At 40.6% G+C, this 24,242-nt stretch overlaps 1 protein-coding gene across 2 annotated transcripts; it reads left to right on the top strand.

Annotated features, from left to right (window-relative positions):
* The first annotated feature begins 107 nt into the window (after positions 1 to 107).
* Positions 108 to 8,700, top strand: LOC145086071 (ABC transporter B family member 13-like). Of its 2 annotated transcripts, XM_079023799.1 has the most exons (9): positions 108 to 646; positions 739 to 793; positions 1,760 to 1,935; positions 2,635 to 2,835; positions 3,640 to 3,899; positions 4,773 to 5,086; positions 5,920 to 6,915; positions 7,041 to 7,282; positions 7,354 to 8,700. In XM_079023799.1, exons 1-9 carry the CDS (start codon positions 374 to 376, stop codon positions 8,563 to 8,565), a joined length of 3,729 nt encoding a protein of 1,242 aa, XP_078879925.1. In that variant the 5' UTR covers positions 108 to 373; the 3' UTR covers positions 8,566 to 8,700. The 2 variants fall into 2 exon arrangements, with proteins under 2 accessions (XP_078879925.1, XP_078879926.1); XM_079023800.1 differs by lacking the exons at positions 108 to 646; positions 739 to 793 and having other exon boundaries at positions 1,799 to 1,935; positions 2,744 to 2,835.
* Positions 8,701 to 24,242: the final 15,542 nt, after the last annotated feature.

Raw genomic sequence — 24,242 nt, 5'->3', positions numbered from 1 at the left:
TAGTTATTAGCTTTAATTAGAAGACGAAATCATAGCTATTGAAGATTCCAGAAAAATGAGGCTATTTGCATAATCTTGATCTTTTTCCTTTATTAAAAGTTATAGTAAAAAAAAGCCGAATTGTTAGTTGCTCAACTATTAACTGCTTCATTTATTGGCGGGAAATTGACATCATCTTGTGCATAATGAAATGATACTTACCACATTTCATTTTTCATTTCTAACACACACACACACTCTCTCTCTCTCTCTCTCTCTCTCTCTCTCTCTCTCTCTCTCTCTCTCTCTCTCTCTCTCTCTCTCTCTCTCTCTCTCTCATACACACACACACACACAAACATTCTCTTTGCAAACTGTCAAAATAGCTTAAAAAATGGGGGAGGTTGAAATTTTGTCAAATCAAGATTATGGTGAAAACCCAACTCCAAAGGTGGAGTTAAAAACGGATTCAAGTTCAAAAGCTTCATTTTCGGGATTATTTTATGCAGCTGATAAATGGGATTTGCTTTTAATGTTGTTTGGGAGCATTGGAGCTTGTGTTCATGGTGCTGCTCTTCCAATTTTCTTTGTTTTGTTTGGTCGAATGATTGATTCTTTGGGCCATTTATCTTCACATCCTCATAGAATGTCTTCAGAGGTTTGTAAGGTAAAAAAATGTGATCATTTTTTAAACTCTATTCATTCATCCACTTAGTTAAATACTCAAAATTTGCATTTTGTGTGTGTGTGTGTGTGCAGAATTCTCTATACTTGGTTTATCTTGGACTCGTTGTTTTTGTGTCATCATGGATAGGTACATTTCTTTTGCTCTTACTCCCTTCATTCCATTATTACTTTTTCTTTAAAAAATTCTTGAAAGTTAAATAACTAGCTTTGACTTGAGGATAATTTAACAGGCATTGCATAAGATTATTTCAAAATTTTGTTTTTGCTTTTTTTTTCTGAAATGTAGCTGTTTTTTCTCCCTTTTTTTCAAACTTATGTAGTTCCCTTTTTCTTGTTTATAAGTTTTCATTTTGCAAACTTATAAAAAATGATAAAGTTCACCATGTGAGTGGATAAACCCGCCCTAGGGCCCATCACATGGAGGTTAATAGTGTTTATAATTCTAATATAAAGTATATAGGTATATAACATGCATTTTTTGTAATCTTTAAATATCAAAAATTTCCGCTTCTTTTGTTCAATATTTCTATCTATAAATTTTAGGAGTAATAATTATAAGTACTCAATTAATAATGTATATTTTATAAAAGGAAAAATAGGACCTAAATTCGGTAGGTCGGGGACTAAGATAACAGGTCAAAACGACTTGAGGTCAAAACATGTAAATATTTATTTTGGGTGAAATTGTAGAGGTTGTGTTGACCCCACCACCTTACTAACTTTTTGTTTTTCTTTTTTAAATTAAATCTTCAATCAATTGTGATATTCTTACAATCCATATAACTCTATTATTTTTTCCATGTATTAAACTCTACAAAATTCAATAGAATATTACAAAAGTTATTTATATTATATATTTAAGATTTAAAAACTTTTTTTTTCCATTGAAGAGTTCAATGGCCTTTGAACACCAAATTCATTGAATGTCAATATGGTATCTCATAATGATAAAGTTTCATCCATTGACACCTAGACTTACCACTTCATTCAAGTCTCTTATTAAATTCACGATTGTTGATGTTCTTATATTTGACGGATAAATAAAATATTTAATATGATTACTAATACTTATATTTAAAATGGTGATTTACAGGTGTTGCATGTTGGATGCAAACAGGAGAAAGACAAACAGGTCGTCTACGTTTCAAATATCTCCAATCTGTTTTGAGAAAAGATATTAAGTTTTTTGACACAATAGCCAAGGATAAAAACATACTTTTCCACATTTCTAGTGACGCGACACTTGTGCAAGATGCAATAGGTGACAAGGTACAAAAAATAATAAATTCATACCTATAAAGAAATCGTTTAACATATGTTTAGATGTAGATTTTTAAAGTGAGTATGCATTAATCTATTTTGGTAAATTGTAGGAAATAGCAACCCATGTACAACCTACTTATGTTTTTTTCCGATAATTACAATATGTAACTCATAAAGCAGCATACTTACATTTTTCTACACATAATAGCAACCTAATTACAATTCATTACTCATGCATAATAGCAATATATGTATACTTTTTTTACCCATAGGAGCAATATGCAACAAGTACAATAAATTGCTCATATATATTGTTATTCACACGTAAGTACATTACTAATGTGTGTGAAAAATAAAATACAAGTACGATGATATTATGGGAAAAATGGAAATTAACTATATATAGCTATTATTGGTAAAAGAAATGTAATTATATATACTGTTGTTGTGGCTATGATAGAATGTGTACATAGCTATTATGTGTAACAAAATTATGTATATTTCCTATAATCGTTAAATAAAAAAAAGTAGAGTATGTTATTCTCCTCAGTTTTCCCTAATATATTCTAGTGTTTGGTGCTATCTTCAACAAAATTGATTAGTAAATGGTGGAGTAAAATTACTGAAGTACCCTTAGTCACTTAGAAGAAAAGCTTAAAATTATTTGAACAATTTTGTTAAGTTTTTTATTGGATGAAAATGCAGATAGGCCATGGTTTAAGATATCTTGCACAATTCTTTGTTGGATTCACAGTGGGATTTACTTCGGTATGGCAACTCACACTTCTGACATTGGCCATTGTCCCACTTATAGCTTTTGCTGGAGGAGCGTATACAGTGATCATGTCTACATTATCTGAAAAAAGTGAGGCTGCTTATGCTGAAGCTGGAAAGGTCGCTGAGGAGGTAAAAAAACACTTGCAAAAAATTTAATTATCATCACTTTATATCAACTTGAAAAAATTATAAAGAAATTAGTTCTTAGGGTGTAGCATAGTTGCTATAAAGAAATTAGTTCTTTGTGAATATGGAATGAATATTTTGCCCCTCGTAGGTTTCTTCACAAAAGTGTTATATGTTTTGCACTCTCTTTTTGGCGTATAGGTACAGAAAAGGTTTTTTTTTTTTTTTGCAATTTTGATCTGCTTTTCAAGATTGCAGAATTTGAAGTGCACAATGAATTACGTGTCCACAATTTTTTTTTTGTGAAAGCCCTTTCATTACATAGCTAGGAAGAATCATAACATAATGTTAATAGTAAGTTGTTAATACAGTAGAATGAATTGTTTTTAGTGTCATTTTTCAAATCAAAGTATGCAAGACAAATTTTAAATGAGAGGGTACAATGAATTTCATCTTTGTCCCATATAAAATGAGTACATTTCCATGTTATGTGTTTGCACTTTTTTTTAGTTCATGACCAAAAAATAATTGTTTTTTTTTCAATTTTGGTACCTACTTGAATGTTTCATAAGTTTTTTTTTTATCTCTGTCCCAAGTAAATGACTATTTTTTCCCTTATCTTATTTTCTCTTACAAAAGTGTTATGGAAACCTGAAAAAAAGTTGTTTTTTGAACCTAAATAAAATAAAAGGTGCAAACTACATAGACCAATTTTGTAATTCAGCCTCTTATTTTAATTATTTCACAACACAAATTTTTTTTTCATGCCTAAGGGAGAATTTTGTTTTGTGTATATGGATTTGTCAGAATATATCACAAGTTCGTACTGTATATTCGTTTGTGGGGGAGAAAAGGGCAATTGAAATGTACTCAATGTCACTTCAAAATGCATTAAAATTTGGGAAAAAAAGTGGGCTTGCAAAGGGAGTTGGAATTGGGTTCACATACGCACTTTTGTTTTGTGCTTGGGCTTTACTTTTATGGTATGCGGGTATACTCGTGCAACACCATCGCACAAATGGTGGTAAAGCATTCACAACAATCATCAATGTCATCTTCAGTGGATTGTAAGTTCGCGTTATTAAATTAAATTTCAGCATAGTTTTTTGAGCAATATATAGATTAGTAGTTGTAATTTCTTTGTTTTTTTATAGATTTTGCCCTTTAACTGTCTTCTATAGTATTTACACCATTGTACCTTTTTTTACTGTTTAAAAAGGTACTTTTCATGTTTATCCGATTTTAAAAAGGGAAAAATACTGAGAAACGCAACTTGTTTTCGTCATATTATTCATTTATCCGCTTAACTGTTTTTTGTAGTAGGTAAACCATTATATTTGTTTAGTATATTCCATTTTTCGACCATGTGCTTATAGAAAAATCATGAATTGAGTCCTCCAAATGAAGTTTTTGGTGATTTAATCCATATGATTTCAATATCTTTCAAATTTCAATAAGATCTCTTGGTTTCATTTTTTGGGGAGTTAGTCTAACAAGACTATTTTAATTTTTACCGGTCAATTATCTTTTTCTATTAATTTCTATTACGTCTCTATAACATTATTATTAACTGAAGTTGGTTTTTGCCAGAGATGGAACTCCATTGAGGAGAGGAAGGGTGGTGTTGCCAACTTCAATTTAATAATAATATAATAATACATAATTTGTTATGTGAATAGAACACGATAAAATGGTGAAATTGGTAACCTGTAAAAATGTTTATAAATGGTTTAATAACTACAGAGAAGGCAAAATTGCAAAAATAGTCGATGTTTTTAACTCAAAATTGCCACTTTTTGGACTAGTGTTGTTATTCTAAAACTTTTTGGACCAAAGTGGTAATTTTGAGTTAAACATAGGGACAATTTTTGCAATTTTGTCTACAGATCTTAATCGGGTTTTCTAATATTTAACGAAAATCAGAACACCCGATTTTGTAGTGCTCTTGGTCAGGCTGCACCAAACCTAGCAGCCATTGCTAAAGGTAAAGCTGCTGCTGCAAACATTGTAAGCATGTTTGAAGAAGACATTGACAGTACAAGAAAGTTGAATTCCGGAATGGCATTCTCAAAAGTGGACGGGAATATCGAATTTCGTGAGGTCTGTTTCGCATACCCGTCTCGACAAAATACGGTTTTTGAAAATTTGAGTTTTTCGATTGGTGTCGGGAAAAAGATTGCAATTGTTGGTCCAAGTGGTTCGGGAAAAAGCACAATCATTTCTATGATCCAACGATTTTATGATCCTGTGTCAGGTATAATTTGTTATTATGATCACGAAACTATACTAGATAAACTATAGTGATGGGTTAAATGCGTATTTGTGGGACAACATTTTTCCTTTTTTTTTAATCAACTTAGGCAACCAAAGGGTTTTTTATATGAAATATGTAAAGATGTCTCGGTCTAGAACCCAAAAGATGAAATATCTTTTACATGTAATTAGATAGGTTATATGATTTGGGCCAGTTGCATAAATTGGTAAAAGAAAAAATATGAAATTTGAAAATAAATTGGTAGAATTGTGAAATACTTTTAATTGGCCGCAGGTCAAAAGATAATGATTTTCGGTTAACAATGTTTCATATATTGGTTATAAAATGAAAAATGGACTCATATTCCTAAGCTGCTTTGTTGTAGATATAATATAAGTTATAATAAAAGGCCAAAAATTGTTGCATAAACGCGCATTTAACTCTTATAGTGACCTAGTTTGTTCTAGTTTGTTTAAAATGATTAAATGCAAGAAATAATAACATAATTTCATTTAATTGTGTATTATATCTATAACATTATATTTTCATTCCTTCATTCACAACATTTTACTTTTAAAATTTTTGCATTTCATCATAAAAATCTACCAATGTATAACATTGTACTTTCAACCTTTGTTTCATTAAAACCTTATATCTTGAAATTTTACCTAGTTATAGAAATGAAAATTGTTTTGTATTTAGATTTACATTATACTTTTTCAAAATACAATGCTTTAATAAGAATAAAAAAAGTAAAATAGTATAATAAATAAATCAATGAAACTATATTGTTATTTCTTATCTCAAACCCTTGTTCCAATTTGAATTTTCAGGAGAGGTATTGTTAGATGGCCATGATATAAAGACTCTCCAGTTAACATGGTTAAGAGGGCTCATGGGGTTAGTCAGTCAAGAACCAGCCTTATTTGCCACAACAATAGCCGAAAACATTCTGTATGGAAAACCCAATGCCGATATGGCCCACATAATCGAAGCCTCCATAGCCGCAAACGCCCATTCTTTCATTCAAAAACTACCGGAAAGTTACCAAACTCACGTCGGCGAAGGCGGAACCCAGCTTTCCGGTGGCCAGAAACAAAGAATCGCAATCGCAAGAGCCACAATTCGAAACCCTAAAATTTTACTTCTCGATGAAGCAACAAGCGCCCTCGATTCCGAATCAGAACACATCGTTCAACAATCGTTAAACACCGTCATGTCAAATCGAACCACCGTTATCGTCGCTCATCGATTATCCACAGTTCGAGATGTCGACACCATTATCGTTCTGAAAAACGGTCAAATCATCGAAAAAGGTAATCATTTGGAGTTGATCTCTAAAGGCGGAGAGTATTCCGGTCTTGTAAGTCTCCAAACCAATTCGGGTCAAACCGGGTCGAACTCAAACCCCCAAAACTCTCCAGATACTAACCGGACCAATTTCGAAGAGTTTGACCCGATAACCACAAATTTAAATACACTCCACCCAAATGAGAAAAACCAATCGGCGTCCAGATCTTCGAGGAATACGCCGTCGATTTGGGACCTTGTGAAGCTAAATCAGCCGGAGTGGCCGTATGCGGTGGCGGGATCGGTGGGTGCGATTTTGGCGGGAATGCAAGCTCCATTATTTGCTCTTGGGATTACTTATATCTTGACGTCGTTTTATTCTCGTGATAATTCGAAAATCAAAGATGACGTGGCTCATGCATCGCTTATATTTGTGGCGGCGGGTGTTGTAACGATTCCTATTTATATGTTGCAGCATTATTTCTATACGTTGATGGGAGAACGCCTCACCACTAGGGTCCGTTTATCCATGTTTTCAGGTTCGTTAACTTTCTTAAAATAGAATAAAAATGTATATTTATTGTTATTGAAAAATTAAATTTGCAATATTTGCATAGAAATACCATTAAAAATGGTAACTGGTTTATTTTTTTATTTTTTTCAGCTATATTAAGCAATGAGATTGGTTGGTTTGATTTTGATGAAAATTCTACGGGATCGCTTTTATCAAAGTTGGCAGCAGATGCAACACTAGTACGAAGTGCATTAGCAGATCGTCTATCAACAATCGTACAAAATATAGCACTCACATTGACTGCGTTTGTGATATCATTTATATTAAGTTGGAGAATTGCATTAGTTGTCATTTCTACGTTTCCCCTTTTAATTGCAGCTTCCTTAACAGAGGTTAGACTTTATATTAATCATTAAGTAAAAAGAAACAACACATGACAATTTGTCTTTTGTTATGTTTGTAGCAACTCTTTCTTAAGGGATTCGGTGGAGACTACACAACCGCGTATTCCCGAGCCACATCCGTGGCTCGTGAAGCGATGACCAACATCCGAACCGTAGCCGCATTCGGAGCCGAAGACCGAGTCTCCACTCAGTTCGCCGCCGAACTCAACCGCCCCGGGAAACAAGCCCGTCTCCGCGGTCACATATCGGGAATCGGATACGGTTTTTCCCAACTCCTCGCATTTTGCTCATACGCGCTTGGCCTTTGGTACGCATCGGTATTAATCCAACACAAAAATTCCAATTTCGGCGACATTATTAAATCCTTCATGGTCCTAATAATCACCGCGTTATCAATAGCTGAAACCCTTGCACTCGCCCCCGACATTGTGAAGGGGACACAAGCACTCGGTTCAGTATTCGAAATACTGAACCGAGTGTCAAGTATAAATCCCGACCATCGGGATTTATTAGTAGTAGATAACATTAAAGGAGATATTGAATTTAGAAACGTGAGCTTCGCGTACCCGACTAGACCGGAAATTAAAGTTTTGAATGGTTTAAATTTGAAATTAATGGCGGGAAATAGTTTGGCGGTAGTTGGACCGAGTGGGTCCGGGAAAAGCACCGTGATCGGTCTCGTAACGAGATTTTACGATCCCGATCTCGGTGTAGTTTTCATTGACAGTTTCGATATCAAGAAATTGAATTTAAAATCGTTAAGGAAACGGATTGGATTGGTTCAACAAGAACCATCGTTATTTTCAACGAATATATACGAAAATATAAAATATGGTAATGAAAACGCGTCCGAAATTGAAGTCATAAACGCCGCAAAACTTGCGAATGCTCATGAATTCATTAGCCGGATGCCGGAGGGTTACAAAACAGACGTGGGGAGCAAAGGGGTGCAGTTGTCCGGAGGACAAAAACAACGGGTGGCGATTGCGAGAGCAGTATTGAAAGATCCATCGATTCTTTTGTTAGATGAAGCAACAAGCGCTCTTGATATAGCCTCTGAGAGACTGGTTCAAGAAGCACTTGATAAGTTGATGGAGGGAAGAACCACCGTTCTGGTGGCCCACCGCCTGTCGACAGTACGTAATGCCGACAGTATCGCGGTGCTCCAGAATGGAACGGTGGTTGAGAGTGGGACACATGACATGCTTGTTGGCATGCCAGGGAGTGTGTATGCACATTTAGTTAGTCTTCAACAAGAGAAAAGCATGTAGTGTAGGGTATATATTTTTGGTAAATACTTAATTGTTGTTAACGTTAGAAGAATGATAAATTAATGGTATATTTGTGTTGCCATATATACCATACTGCAATGAATTTGTACCGTACAAATAGCAACTTTTCATGAATTTCTATCTTGTCACAACATTAGATGTAGTTTTTATCATATTTGATCGTTGCTTTCTAATCTTTGGGGTGATATTCTTACCAAAAACATTAAAAAGTTTCTGTGCGAAATTGAAAAGGTTAAAATGTGAAAGAAAACGCTTGTAACTTATGGTTTTACTTCTTGTTCCACACCGGCCACATGTTATTTTATTCGATTAGAATAAGGTAAATTGACGTATTTAACTGGATATTTTTATATAATCAAACATAGCCCATATTTTTATTTAAAGACAGCATGATCCAATATAAAATATGATAATATCAACAAGTAATATGAAAATCCCCGTGATTAATTGATTTAATTGTTGATGAAATTTGGTGCATTTTCGACGTCAGCGGTATTTACACGTTTAACAAGTATTCGCAACGGCACTAGTGTATGCGCATATTATTTAATGTTTATGTATATTCGGTATAAGTAACAAAAATAATTACATTTAGATATGGTGGTTTGATCAATAATTCAATCATTTAGAGCGGTTAAAACATCCACAATGGTGAGTTTAATGAGATGGTTGAATGATGTAACAAGTCTAGTTGTCATTTAATGGATAAAACTCTATCATAGTGAGATGTCACCTTGGCATTCAATAGATTTGGAGTTCAATGGTCGTTGAACTCTTCAATGGGAAAAAGAAAAGTTTTCTAATCTTAAAAAAAAAAAAACATCATAAATGGTCCTGTGGTTTTCCAAAATCTGAAGTTTAGTCCCTGTGGTTTAGAAACGTCATAACTAGTCCCTGTGCTTTCAAAACTTTTAACGATTAGTCGTTATTGCTAACTCCGTTAAGTTTTGTCCGTTAACTAAAGGGCATTTTCGTTATTTCACTACCACAGGGACCATTTATAATGTTTTCTCTTATTATTATTATTTTTAAAATTAAATATTATTATTTAATTTAATATATAAAAGGTCTCTCTCTCTCTCTCTCTCTCTCTCTCTCTCTCTCTCTCTCTCTCTCTCTCTCTTGAACAATAAAGACACACCTTTGTCTTCCTCCCTTACCTCCAAAAACATTGAACCCCATCTCTATTACAACCGAAAGCTACCATCACAACCTTCCGCCATCACCACCATCGGATGCCACCGACCAGGGTAAGTGATTTCATGCCCCTACCCCGATCAAAACCCACAGATCTACCGACATCCCTTCCTATCAGCAACCCTAAATCAGATTTGTGGAAATGAACCCCTACACTTCCATCTTTTTTTTCCAGCAACACCATAACAACCACTGGTGTAACGACCCAAAATTTACGTCCAAAAATTTCGTTTTTAAAACAATACTTTATAAAATATTACTAGTTAAAAAAACTGTTTGATCAAGCCATAACAAACATAAACCGAGTCTAAAAGTCAATCATACAATCATCAATATATCAGAGTACGAATCCCAGAAAATCTCGTAAATGCGGAAACCAGTGTGTGTGTGTGTGATGTGCCGCTACCGCGCCAGCTCCTTCCCCTTCGAAGAAGAGGTACCTGAAACAACAACTGAAAAACATAAGCACAAAGCTTGGTGAGTTCCCCCCCCCCCCCATCGTACCACGTACCATACAAACAAATAACGCACATACTGCCAGGCTATTCTGGGGTGCCTAACTACCCGGTACGGCCATTCTGGGGTGCCGACAACCCCGTGTCAAGCCATTCTGGGGTGCTGACTACCCATGTCAACCATTCTGGGGTGCTGACTACCCATCGGTCCTAACAACCGATCCTCGGGGACTGGTCCCCCTCCTACTACCTCTATCGCATAACATAACAGGCCAGCATACAAACATATCATCACATACTATCAGACATTTATGGGGCGTCTGACCACCCTTCGGTCCTAACAACCGAACTCTACTACTATCACATATAACGTATCATACTAGCATACAACATAACAGGTAGTAGTAACCATGATGATATCACAAAGACAATCATCTATCATACGACTCCTACTGGTGGGCCGGCATTGTGGCCGTAGACCCACCGCTACTGGAAGGTAACTCACCTCAAAGTAGCTGCTGAACTGATCGGGAACTGACTGACTGTTGCTGCTGCTGCTGCTCCGGAAATCCTCCGGCTACAATTCCCACAACATACTCAATCAAATACTGCTAACTGTCCTTTGGGTAAAATGACCATTTTACCCCTGGTCCAGTCCTGAGTCCAGGTCAGAGTCAACTTTCAGTTGACCAGACTCGCCGAGTTGGCTTTCCAACTCGCCGAGTCCCTACTCAAACGTTGCCCTGAAACCCGTTCCTACTCGTCGAGTTAGGCGACGACTCGACGAGTTCTCCTTCTTAACAGATACTCAAGTCCTTCATCCTACTCGCCGAGTTGTATGAACAACTCGTCGAGTTCATCTTCATCCGATGAACACTCATGCTTAGACTCGCCGAGTTGTATGAACACTCGTCGAGTCTGTTCTTGATCTATGAAGATTGCCTTGGACTCGCCGAGTCAGGGCATTGACTCGCCGAGTACCTCCATAGATGAGTTCGGCTTCCGACTCGCTGAGTCACACCCCGTGACTCACTGCTCACTTGACACTATGAAAAGGGGACAAACTCGAAGACTCGCAAGCAGACTCGCCGAGTCACATGAACGACTCGCCGAGTCGTTGCCATGCACCTACTAAATACACGGATTTGCTCGATTCCAGTCCATGCCATTCATAGATCTGGACTTCTAGGACACGAATCACACGTAAAGTTTCCAACTTTACGTGTGGATATTCACCAATATGGATTTTAGGGCTCAAAATGTCTCAAAAGGTTAGATCTAGGGCTAACAAGCAACATGGGGCCATAAAACTAACAGATCTGAGCTCCTGGAGCTCAATCTTGCCTAGATCCAGAGGCCAAACATCTTATTACGACATATAATGCACATACAAGCTTGGGGATTTGACCAAGAAAGACCCAAATGAAGTACTAAGCATAGAATCATGGGGAAAACGGGTTATACCTCAAAGGAACTGCTGGAAGAACACAATAATTGCCTGGATGGCTTCCCTTCTTCTGGATCTACTTCCTTCCTCCTTCAAAGCCTTCAAAAGCACACAACAAAGCCTCAAATCTTCAAAGAACAAGCATAAACGAGGGTTGGGAGAACTGGGGAGAGAATGGGGGCTGGCCTGGGGCGGAATAGTCGTTTAAATAGGGTGCAAACCCCTGAAACTTAGGGTTTCATCCAACAGCTGTGACTCGCCGAGTCCAGGATATGGACTCGCCGAGTCGCCAACTTAAACGTGTCCCGGGTCCCGCATCCACTCGGCGAGTCGGACCTATGACTCGCCGAGTCCAAGGCTAAAAGAAAGGAAATACTTCAAATAAGATTTACGTACCAGGAACTGGGTGCTACAAATCTCCCCCACTTATTTTAGACTTCGTCCTCGAAGTCTGCTGCTCGATCCTGAAATAGCTCGGGGTAATGCTCCATCATCTCGTCTACCGGCTCCCAAGTCCACTCTGAACCCTTGCAGTGCTGCCATTGCACCTTCACTAGCTCCACCCTCTTGTTCCTCAAATCCTTCGACTTCCTGTCGAGGATTGCGACTGGGCGCTCAATGTAGTTTAGGCAGTCATCAACCTGAATATCCTCTAACGGCACTACCGCTGAATCATCCACTAAGCACTTCTGTAGCTGAGAAACATGGAAAGTGCTGTGGATCTGGCTGAGCTCGGCTGGCAGGTCCAGCCTATACGCCACCTTGCCCACCCGGGCTACGACCCTGAACGGTCCGATGAATCTCGGGCCCAACTTTCCCCGCTTCCTGAATCGGATGACGCCTTTCCAAGGCGACACATTCAGGAGAACCATATCCCCGACATGAAACTCCAAGTCGGATCGACACTTGTCGGTGTAACTTTTCTGCCGACTCTGAGCAGTCTGAAGCCTGCTCCGGACCTGCTGGATCCTCTCGGTCGTCTTGAGCACCACTTCGGTGCTCCCCATGACTCTCTGGCCAACTTCACCCCAGCATATCGGGGTCCTGCACCTTCGTCCGTACAACATCTCAAATGGAGGACGATCAATACTCGCGTGGTAGTTGTTGTTGTATGAGAACTCGGCCAGGGGAAGATAGGTATCCCAACTACCACCGAAGTCTAGCACGCACGCTCGCAGCATATCCTCCATAGTCTGGATGGTCCGCTCGCTCTGACCATCCGTCTGCGGGTGAAAGGCGGTGCTAAAATGCAGACGAGTGCCCCACTCGTCATGGAATCTCTTCCAAAATCTGGAAGTAAAACGCACATCCCTGTCCGAGATCACCGATACCGGCACCCCGTGCCGCGCCACGATCTCTCTGATATAGATGTCGGCCAATTTCTCGGCCGATATGCTCTCCTGAATCGGGATAAAGTGAGCACTCTTGGTTAATCGATCCACGATGACCCAAATCGAGTCCACTCCACGCGCGGTCCTGGGAAGCTTTGTGATAAAATTCATCGTGATATCTTCCCATTTCCACAGTGGGATATCCAACGGCTGCATCTTGCCATGCGGTCTCTGATGTTCGGCCTTGACCTTCCTGCAGGTCAAACACCGCTCGACGTACCATGCCACATCCCGCTTCATGCAGGGCCACCAATAATCCAGACGAAGATCCCTATACATCTTCGTCGCCCCGGGATGCATAGAGAATCGGGACTTGTGCGCCTCCTCCAGCAAAGTCTGGCGCACACCTCCGTGATACGGCACCCACACCCTACGGTGTAATGTCAATAATCCTCGGCTATCATAATCGAAGGAGGAAACCTGACCCACTACACGCTCGCTCTTCCGATGTTCCTCCTTGATAGCCTCCTGTTGAGCCTCTCGAATTTGCTCCAACAGGGGAGTCACCACGGTCATCCTCAAGCAGACATCCTTGATCGGCGCCGCCTTGCGGCTAAGCGCATCGGCCACCACGTTGGCCTTCCCCGGGTGGTAAAGGATCTCGCAATCATAGTCCTTCACCACATCCAACCACCGACGCTGCCTCATGTTCAGGTTTGGCTGATCCATGAGGTACCTCAAACTCTTGTGGTCCGTGTAGATGGTACATCGAACCCCGTAGAGGTAATGTCGCCAAATCTTGAGGGCAAAAACCACCGCCCCCAACTCCAAATCATGCGTCGGGTAGTTCGCCTCGTGAGGCTTGAGCTGCCTCGAAGCGTAGGCAATAACATGCCCCCTCTGCATCAGTACCGCGCCCAACCCAGAAATGGACGCATCACAATAAACCACAAAATCCTCCACGCCCTCAGGCAGGGCTAAGATCGGCGCCTCGCACAATCTCTGTCTCAGTGTCTCAAATGCAGCCTGCTGCTCGGGCCCCCACCGAAAGACCACGACTTTCTTCTTCAGTCGCGTCAGGGGCACGGCTATCTTGGAGAAATCCTGAATAAACCTCCGATAGTAGCCTGCCAATCCCAGGAAACTCCGAATCTCAGATGGAGACTTCGGAACCTCCCATCTCATCACGGCCTCGACCTTGGCCGGATCGACCAGAATCTCGTTCTGGTTGACGAGGTGTCCAAGAAATTGCACCTCGCGCAACCAGAACTCACACTTGGAGAACTTGGCATACAAGCTCTCCCTCCTCAGGGTCTCCAACACCTCTCTCAGATGCTCCTCATGCTCCTCCTGGGTCTTCGAATAAACCAAGATGTCATCGATAAAGACTATCACAGACCGATCTAGCATCGGTCTGCACACGCGGTTCATGAGGTCCATGAACGCGGCAGGAGCATTGGTGAGCCCAAACGGCATCACCACAAACTCATAGTGGCCATAGCGCGTCCGAAACGCGGTCTTTTGCGCATCCTCCTCCCTAACCCTCATCTGATGATAACCCGAACGCAAGTCAATCTTGGAGAACCAAGATGCTCCCTGAAGCTGATCAAAGAGGTCATCAATCCTCGGGAGTGGGTAACGGTTCTTCACCGTTACCTTGTTCAACTCCCGGTAATCTATACACATCCGATGCGACCCATCCTTCTTCTTCACAAATAGAATCGGGGCTCCCCAAGGCGAACTGCTCGGACGAATGAATCCCTTGTCCAGCAGCTCCTGCAGCTGCGTAGACAACTCCTGCATCTCGGGAGGAGCCAACCGATACGGTGCTTTGGCTATCGGAGCCGCACCGGGGATAAGGTTAATCCTGAACTCCACCTGTCGCTCCGGAGGTATCCCAGGTAGCTCCTCCGGGAAAACATCTGCTAAATCCCGAACCACCGGAACCTCGCTCACTGTTGCCTTACCCGCCTCCCGGGTATCCATCACATACGCGACATAACCTGCGTATCCCTGCTGGAGATAGCGCCTAGCCCTCGCTGCTGAACATACAGCGGGTCCATATTGCGGCCTCTCGCCATGAATCACTAGCTCTCCCCCACTTGGGGTCCTGACCCGCACTAGCTGCTGCGTGCAATCTATCACCGCCCCATTAGGGCTCAACCAATCCATGCCAATAATCACCTTGTTCCCACGCAACGGAATGGGAACCAAGTCTACCAGGTAACGCTCCTCAAACAGTCGCAAAACGCAATCTCGAAACACCATCGATGCTCGCACCGATCGATCATCAGCAATCTCTACCTCTAAAGGACAATCTAACTCGCCTAAACTCTCATGAAACCTCTTGCTAAGCGTAAGAGAAACAAACGATCGGGATGCACCCGAGTCGAACAATACCTGAACTGGGATGCCGTTCACATGGAACGATCCCGTCACCACATCAGGTGCAGCGCGTGCCTCCTCGGTAGTCAACTGGAATGCTCGGCTCCTTACCATCGGAGCCTCTGCCTTGCCCTGCCGGCCATCCGTGATCCGCAGGGTCGTTGGTGCTGGCGCCTTCACCGGCGCTGAAACTGTCAACTGGGGGCAGTTGGCCTTCTTGTGGCCCCTCTGGTTGCAGTGGAAACACAGCAACTCTGATGTCTGAATAACTGCTGCCGGAGCAGTGCAATCCCTGCTGATGTGCCCAGGCTTGCCGCACTTGTAGCAGCCTGATGATCCCATCCTGCACGCTCCCTCGTGCGGCCTGCCGCATTTCCTGCAGCGGCTCGGTCCTGACTGGCCTTTCGGCCTACCATCTAATCCCTTGGGCTTCTTCCCCGAAGCCCCTCCTGCCTGTCCCTCCTCTAATTTCCGTTTCCGGATGTGCTCCAAATCCAACTCCCTCTCCCTCGCCCTGGCAACCATAGAGTCCAAGGTGGGGCAAGCTGAAAAACTAACATGCTTCCGGATGTCGGCCCGTAGCATATCGTGATAACGAGTCCTCCTCATATCCTCGTCACCAGCGTACTGGGGCACCAACAAAGCCCTCTCCCGGAACTTGGCGGTGATCTCCGCCACAGTCTCCGTCGTCTGTCTCATATCCAGAAACTCCCTGGCCAGCTGCTGAAGCTCGACAGCCGGCGCAAACTCTGCCCTGAACCTGGTCACAAAGTCCGACCAGGTCATAGCCTCGATAGTTGAGGCTCCCAACGAGTCACCCACTGACTCCCACCAATCCCGGGCTCGGTCCCGCAAGCACCCTGCCGCATACCTCACCTTCGACCCCTCGGGGCAAAAGCTGATCAACTGTGCAGACTCTATGTCTGCGATCCATCGCCTGGCTGCAATGGGGTCTTTCACCCCCATGAAAATCCGGCGCACCACTGCCCCTGAAGTCCTTGAAGGACAGTGTGCGAGATCCCGACTGGCTGGATGCCATGTCACTCCTGAATGCCCGAAGGCGATCCTCCATCATCTCCATAATCCCTTCCTTGATCGACCCAAAGAGAATGGGAGTCGACTCAAGGATACCCCTGGTGATCTCTGACGCGATGAACTCGTGTAATCCCTCATCTATCGGCTCAGAACCTGATCCCGAGCCTGACCCCTCTCCTGAACCGCCATCCACTGGACTCAAACGAAGTACCACCATTCTGCAATACATAAATAACATTCATTAGTGATACTGATGCTCCTTGAGGAATCATATCTACCACAAGTTCCCTGGCTCATCTTGGCCTCCCTTGGTTCGGGTACGGATCCTCGCTTTCAGTAGTACGGGCCCATACTACCTTCCACATCTATCCGTACCTTCTTCAAGGTATGCCTTGACTCCACCAGATCCCTTTCACTAAGGCTGATCATTACTATACTCATCCCCGGCTCGCCCTAGGGAAATCTCCGACTCTACTCGAACCAGTCCTCAGCTGCTGTGGGCCTCCTTGTAATGCCAATCAGCCATCACCCGAATACCATCACATGTGACGAGACTCGGATAATCCTTCGAGTACCTGACTCGTCCCTACAACGGTTGGACTCAAACAAGAGCTGCGCAGTAGGATCAATTCCGGTACTCTAAGATTATTCAACTCTGATCACATGTGACGTGACGTATTCGCCTAATAGCTAACTCCCATTATTCGGAGTCCCACATAGCACGAAGCAAGCAGCATTCAGACAAGGGAAACAACCTCAAGCAATTCCGCTCTCATAGAGAAAAACTGAACTAGCACATCGTGCTGACTCATACTATCAGGCACACCCTAACAGGCTACCCTACTGCTGTCTACTCTATAATAGCATGCAATTCTCATACAGTTGGAACACATAAAGCAGGCACATAAGGCATCAGTCCTAGATCCTTAGTCCTATTCTAGGATGCTGTTCTAAAAAAGCTGATAAACATAACATAACTTGTATGGGTACTTTGGGGAATACTTACTTGAGCTCGGCCGGTCGCGCACATCACACACTTCGTTCTTTCTTGAACTCTTTTATCAATTTAGAAAACATTTTCCTTTTTTTTTAAAATCTTTTAATCCCTCAATTTGAGTTCAGACACCCCCGAAGGTGAGTCCGAATCCCTCAAACCAGGGCTCTGATACCAACTTGTAACGACCCAAAATTTACGTCCAAAAATTTCGTTTTTAAAACAATACTTTATAAAATATTACTAGTTAAAAAAACTGTTTGATCAAGCCATAACAAACATAAACCGAGTCTAAAAGTCAATCATACAATCATCAATATATCAGAGTACGAATCCCAGAAAATCTCGTAAATGCGGAAACCAGTGTGTGTGTGATGTGCCGCTACCGCGCCAGCTCCTTCCCCTTCGAAGAAGAGGTACCTGAAACAACAACTGAAAAACATAAGCACAAAGCTTGGTGAGTCCCCCCCCCCCATCGTACCACGTACCATACAAACAAATAACGCACATACTGCCAGGCTATTCTGGGGTGCCTAACTACCCGGTACGGCCATTTTGGGGTGCCGACCAACCCATGTCAAGCCATTCTGGGGTGCTGACTACCCATGTCAACCATTCTGGGGTGCTGACTACCCATCGGTCCTAACAACCGATCCTCGGGGACTGGTCCCCCTCCTACTACCTCTATCGCATAACATAACAGGCCAGCATACAAACATATCATCACATACTATCAGACATTTCTGGGGCGTCTGACCACCCTTCGGTCCTAACAACCGAACTCTACTACTATCACATATAACGTATCATACTAGCATACAACATAACAGGTAGTAGTAACCATGATGATATCACAAAGACAATCATCTATCATACGACTCCTACTGGTGGGCCGGCATTGTGGCCGTAGACCCACCGCTACTGGAAGGTAACTCACCTCAAAGTAGCTGCTGAACTGATCGGGAACTGACTGACTGTTGCTGCTGCTGCTGCTCCGGAAATCCTCCGGCTACAATTCCCACAACATACTCAATCAAATACTGCTAACTGTCCTTTGGGTAAAATGACCATTTTACCCCTGGTCCAGTCCTGAGTCCAGGTCAGAGTCAACTTTCAGTTGACCAGACTCGCCGAGTTGGCTTTCCAACTCGCCGAGTCCCTACTCAAATGTTGCCCTGAAACCCATTCCTACTCGTCGAGTTAGGCGACGACTCGACGAGTTCTCCTTCTTAACAGATACTCAAGTCCTTCATCCTACTCGCCGAGTTGTATGAACAACTCGTCGAGTTCATCTTCATCTGATGAACACTCATGCTTAGACTCGCCGAATTGTATGAACAACTCGTCGAGTCTGTTCTTGATCTATGAAGATTGCCTTGGACTCGCCGAGTCAGGGCATTGACTCGCCGAGTACCTCCATAGATGAGTTCGGCTTCCGACTCGCTGAGTCACACCCCGTGACTCACTGCTCACTTGACACTATGAAAAGGGGACAAACTCGGAGACTCGCGAGCAGACTCGACGAGTCACATGAACGACTCGCCGAGTCGTTTCCATGCACCTACTAAATACATGGATTTGCTCGATTCCAGTCCATGCCATTCATAGATCTGGACTTCTAGGACACGAATCACACGTAAAGTTTCCAACTTTACATGTGGATATTCACCAATATGGATTTTAGGGCTCAAAATGTCTCAAAAGGGTAGATCTAGGGCTAACAAGCAACATGGGGCCATAAAGCTAACAGATCTGAGCTCCTGGAGCTCAATCTTGCCTAGATCCAGAGGCCAAACATCTTATTACGACATATAATGCACATACAAGCTTGGGGATTTGACCAAGAAAGACCCAAATGAAGTACTAAGCATAGAATCATGGGGAAAACGGGTTATACCTCAAAGGAACTGCTGGAAGAACACAATAATTGCCTGGATGGCTTCCCTTCTTCTGGATCTACTTCCTTCCTCCTTCAAAGCCTTCAAAAGCACACAACAAATCCTCAAATCTTCAAAGAACAAGCATAAACGAGGGTTGGGAGAACTGGGGAGAGAATGGGGGCTGGCCTGGGGCGGAATAGTCGTTTAAATAGGGTGCAAACCCCTGAAACTTAGGGTTTCATCCAACAGCTGTGACTCGCCGAGTCCAGGATATGGACTCGTCGAGTCGCCAACTTAAACGTTTCCCGGGTCCCGCATCCACTCGGCGAGTCGGACCTATGACTCACCGAGTCCAAGGCTAAAAGAAAGGAAATACTTCAAATAAGATTTACGTACCAGGAACCGGGTGCTACAACTGGTTATCACCTCTCGTCTATTTCCTCCATATTCAGCCTCTCTCGTGTTCTCCATCTCATCCCCAACCATATGTAATTTCTCCAATGGTTGTTTCTTTCCCACAACCGATGGTTGTTGAACCTCCGCAAGGATCATCATCATCGGACCTTGAAATCCACCACTTCTCACTGAATATGAAATCCATCCTCACCTCCCACCTACCCATCTCTCTTTCATCCCATACGAACATACGAACATACATATCTTCTTCCTTCTTCCTATATAAAATCAAACATATGAACATACACACTCTCTCAAAGTTAAACCCTCTGTAAATCTATGATATTTGATATAACATATACAGGAATAAGAAGAAACTAGGGTTCTTGAACCTATTGGAAATCCCTAAAAAAGACCCAAAACACCATTCCCTTATTGAAAATCCCCACACCTTCTTCTTTGATTACGATTTCAACTTTCCTCCCTTTTTTGAAACGACTATGATACCCAATTACAGTAAAATCATTACTCACTCGATCAATCATCCAGGTGTGCGTGAGGATCTTTATGCTAAAGGATTTGGGCCAGTTTCTCATTTTTTTCACTCTGAATCGATCACATGTGTTGATTGGTGTAAAAAAGTCATGAAGAACAATGGATTTTAGGTGTAAGCCATTGAACTGGGTATTCTGATGTAAGCTTCAAAATCATCATAAGCTCTAGCAGAAACAAGACGAGATGGAGTGCAAGCTTTAACTTCAGCTTGAGTTTTGATTTATGTAGTGTTTATGTGTGTTAGATTAACATAAAGATGGTTCTAGTTTAAAGTGGTTCATTCAAAATGAGTATAAGAGAGAGACCTTTTATATATTAAATTAAATAATTAAATTTAATTCAAAAAAAGAGAAAATATCATAAATAGTCCCTGTGGTAGTGAAATGACAAAAATGCCCTTTAGTTAATGGACAAAACTTAACAGAATTAGCAATAATGACCAATCGTCAAAAGTTTTGAAAGCACAGGGACCAACTATGATGTTTCTAAACCACGGGGACTAAACTTCAGATTTTGGGAAACCACAGGGACCATTTATGATGTTTTTTCAATCTTAAATATAAACTATAAATTAGCTTTTGTAACTTTATGTTGAATTTTGTAGAGTTCAAATCAATTTTAGAAAAAAAATTAATTGAATTGTATAAAATTTAGAAGAATGATGTGGCAATCTATTCTATCGAGTTCAATGCAGTGTGGATGTCCTTACTATGTGTGGAAGCTTACAAATGTCGTCATGCCACCCCTTCTTGGGCGCAAAACAAGTCCTTCAAATAATTTCAATAATGGTCTTGCTCATATAAGTTAGTTATATTTTGAGCCTACATGTTAGGTCCGAATGCAATAAATTAAGTTATAAAAAGGGCTTGACTACAATATAGCGTTTTTCAAAACCTTTTAAAAATAAAAAGATAAATAAAAAAATTTATGTTTACTAAAAGCAAAAATTTAATGAATTTACTGAAGCGGAAAGTAACTCTCACACTTGTTTATCATCTTGACAAATACAATGATTGTTGTGCATTTGTACAAACATTAACCCAATAATTAGAAAGAAAATGTAAATAAAATCAACAAAGAAGTAAAGAACCATCCAAAAGAAGAAAATAACCAAAAATGAACCGGATGAAAGAAACTTAGGTGTTTTTTGTTTTTCCGAAGCAAAAATTCAAAAAGTTTGCAGACCACCTCTGTCACACACCCAAACTAGAACGGCGGAATCGTTCGAAGGCGGTTGACTTCATGTAGTATCATAACATTTGAATACATAGTAAAGAAAGTAAAACAACCATCATATATATAATTTAAAAGTTACATTGTTGAATGATACTTGTTCAAAACAAATTACAAAATGATGAAAAAATGAGTTTTAAACTAACGCCTTAGCGTCACTTCTCCAAAAGCTGAGGTTTACCTGTATTACTGAATCCCTGAGAAATACAAGTAGTTTTGAAAGAGTGTCAACAATTAAGTTGGTGAGTTCATAAGCGTTTATGTATAAAATTTGTAAGTTTGGTATAAAATCACTGAGTTTGCTTCTAGAAAATCCAATATTTTTCCATGAGTGTGTGGTAGTTTAAAAGTTCCAAAACTGTAATGCATTAGTATTTTTCATGCCTAGAATAATAGATTTATGTATGTATAAAATCACTGAGGTTTTTGGTAACCCCGTAAATCAACGTGTTTTTAATACTTCATTTGAGTTTTATAACCATGCTATTGACCTAAATTGTCTGTAACAACGTTCTTCGGGCGTTGGAATGTTATGACGTTTGTCACCCCAGATCTGCCGATCTAACTGTAGCTAACAGTTTAGGTGCGGGATTATCACTCTCGTATAGATCTATACACAAGTATCACGCTCTTCCTACAAGAGATTATGGTATATAATACAGGACTTTAACTGCATACTTGAAAGTACATGAAGTTGAATGGCTCACAAAACTTAGTATCAAATTGATTTACGTATGAAGATTTCATTTGTTCTTGTATATGAATGTATTTCCTTGATATAGTACTTATAGTATATAAAATCTCATGATTTCTTTGTAAACTATACCTATTATAGTTTTTCCAAAAGTGTTTCGTTTGTATGGTAAACCCTAGTGTAGTGTCGACTTTGTATGTAAAGTATAACATTATTGAACATTTATACTCATAATATAAATAAAGTGTTTGATATTTATATAACAACATGTTTTATTCCAAAAGGACATGGTGTTATCGTGATATGATGCATGAGAACATTTTCGTATGATAGTTATAAATCACATATGATTGATTATATAATAAAACGTATAGCAAAAGATTGATGTTTTTCACACGAGGATAACTATGTGTTTACTTGTATTCCCCCCCCCCCCCCCCCCCCTCTTAAAAGTGTATGAACGTATTTACAAAGCATTTGAAAACGTAGTTGTATGGGTATGAACTCACCTGATAGATTGAAGAAGGTGAGACGAAAACCGAGCAGAACTTCGACTGGAGAAAGTTGATTTCTCGGGAGTGTAAGACCTTCCTTTGGAACTTGGATGTGAAGACCGGGGCTTCGGGATGGCTTCGGGGGTTAAAACGCAGAGTTTCGGCACGAGAAATAAGAGAATTGAGCAATGAGACCTGGCACCCTTTGAGCTCTATTTATAGCCCAATTTTTGGGTCCCACGTCGTGGAAAAAGGGTTGCCCACGTTGTGGAGTCGATCCTATCCTCTTCCATGGACGAGACATTTGTTGTCAAGCCTGAAAACCCATCAATCATGGTCCCACGTCGTGGCCATCTGTGCCATGTCGTGGCCAGCCTGACAGCCTCGAATTTTGTGTCTCGAACTTGTAAAATCTATAACTTCCGCGTACGAGCTCCGTTTTCAACGTTCTATATATGCACGCGTAGGTGAGAATATGCTCTAAAACTCTCGTTTAGATTTTATTGGCTAATTTTGACTTTATTTTTAATTATTTATTTTTAATAGGCCGGGACACGAAAAGTCCGTTAAAAATCCACAACTTCTTTATCCGATGTCCGCTTTCGTCAGACTTTTTACCGTTGTGCTACTATTGACGATATCTTCGATTCTCGTTTAGATTGTTTCGGCCAAAAATCTCTCGATCTCTATTTCGAGTTTTTAGCTGTCTACCGCTATCCCGAAACTTAGAAAAATCATAACTTCCTCATACGAAATCGGATTTCGACGTTCTTTTTATGCACGTTCACGGTTTAGTATAATCTACGACTTTCATTCAGATACCTAAGGCTAAAAAGTATTTTATTGCAATTTCACTTTTTACGTTTTTCGGTATTTTACCGGTTTTGACACGATTTTTCGATTGGTCATAACTTCTTCGTTATAACTCAGATTTTAATATTCTTTATATTTCCGAAAACCTTGACACGATAACTATCATTTTAGGCAACCCAATAGAGACTTTTGAACATTTTATTTTTGATGCTAATTTCATTATATCAAAAGAGATTACAATGACTTTTTAGGTCATTGCATTGATTCGAAATATCGGGTTGTCACAACCTTTGCAAACCTCTGCAGCAGAAGAGGTGGATCAAACGGCTGCAGACTGTAATAAGAAACGTGTTTGTTTTTGTTAACATTTGCAGATTGTTGTAGCCACTAAAAATTTAAAATAAACTAATTTAATAAACCGAAAATGGTTTTGAACCACAGAAAAGTTAATAATTGCAGACATTTATTTAAAAAGAAAATGAAAAATGAAATTATAGACACTTATTTAAAAAACAACATTAAAATAAATTAACTTATGTAAATCAAATTGAAGAAACCAGTTAAAAGGATATAAAGTTAATGTATTAAATGTTAAAAGGATGAAAACAGAATATAGTATATAAGTAAATGACCATAAAGGTAATATTAAATATACTTGGGGGTGTTTAACAACACCCGTCGTTGTTCAATTTTTGGGGAAAAAAAGCAGTTGATTGTTTTTTTGGGTTGGATTTTGTTAGGTTTAGG

The sequence above is a fragment of the Lactuca serriola genome, chromosome 2 (genome assembly GCF_051521515.1).
Source record: "Lactuca serriola cultivar US96UC23 chromosome 2, Lser_US96UC23_V15, whole genome shotgun sequence".
NCBI lineage: Eukaryota > Viridiplantae > Streptophyta > Magnoliopsida > Asterales > Asteraceae > Lactuca > Lactuca serriola.
The sequence above is the reverse complement of the archived record's forward strand: the minus strand, read 5'-3'. Positions and strand labels throughout refer to the sequence as shown.

Coding starts and splice junctions, on each gene's coding strand:
- LOC145086071 (XM_079023799.1), top strand. CDS start 374: ATGGGGGAGGTTGAAATTTTGTCAAATCAAGATTATGGTGAAAACCCA. Junction 794..1,759: donor TTTTGTGTCATCATGGATAG/GTACATTTCTTT, acceptor GGTGATTTACAG/GTGTTGCATGTTGGATGCAA. Junction 6,916..7,040: donor CCGTTTATCCATGTTTTCAG/GTTCGTTAACTT, acceptor TATTTTTTTCAG/CTATATTAAGCAATGAGATT.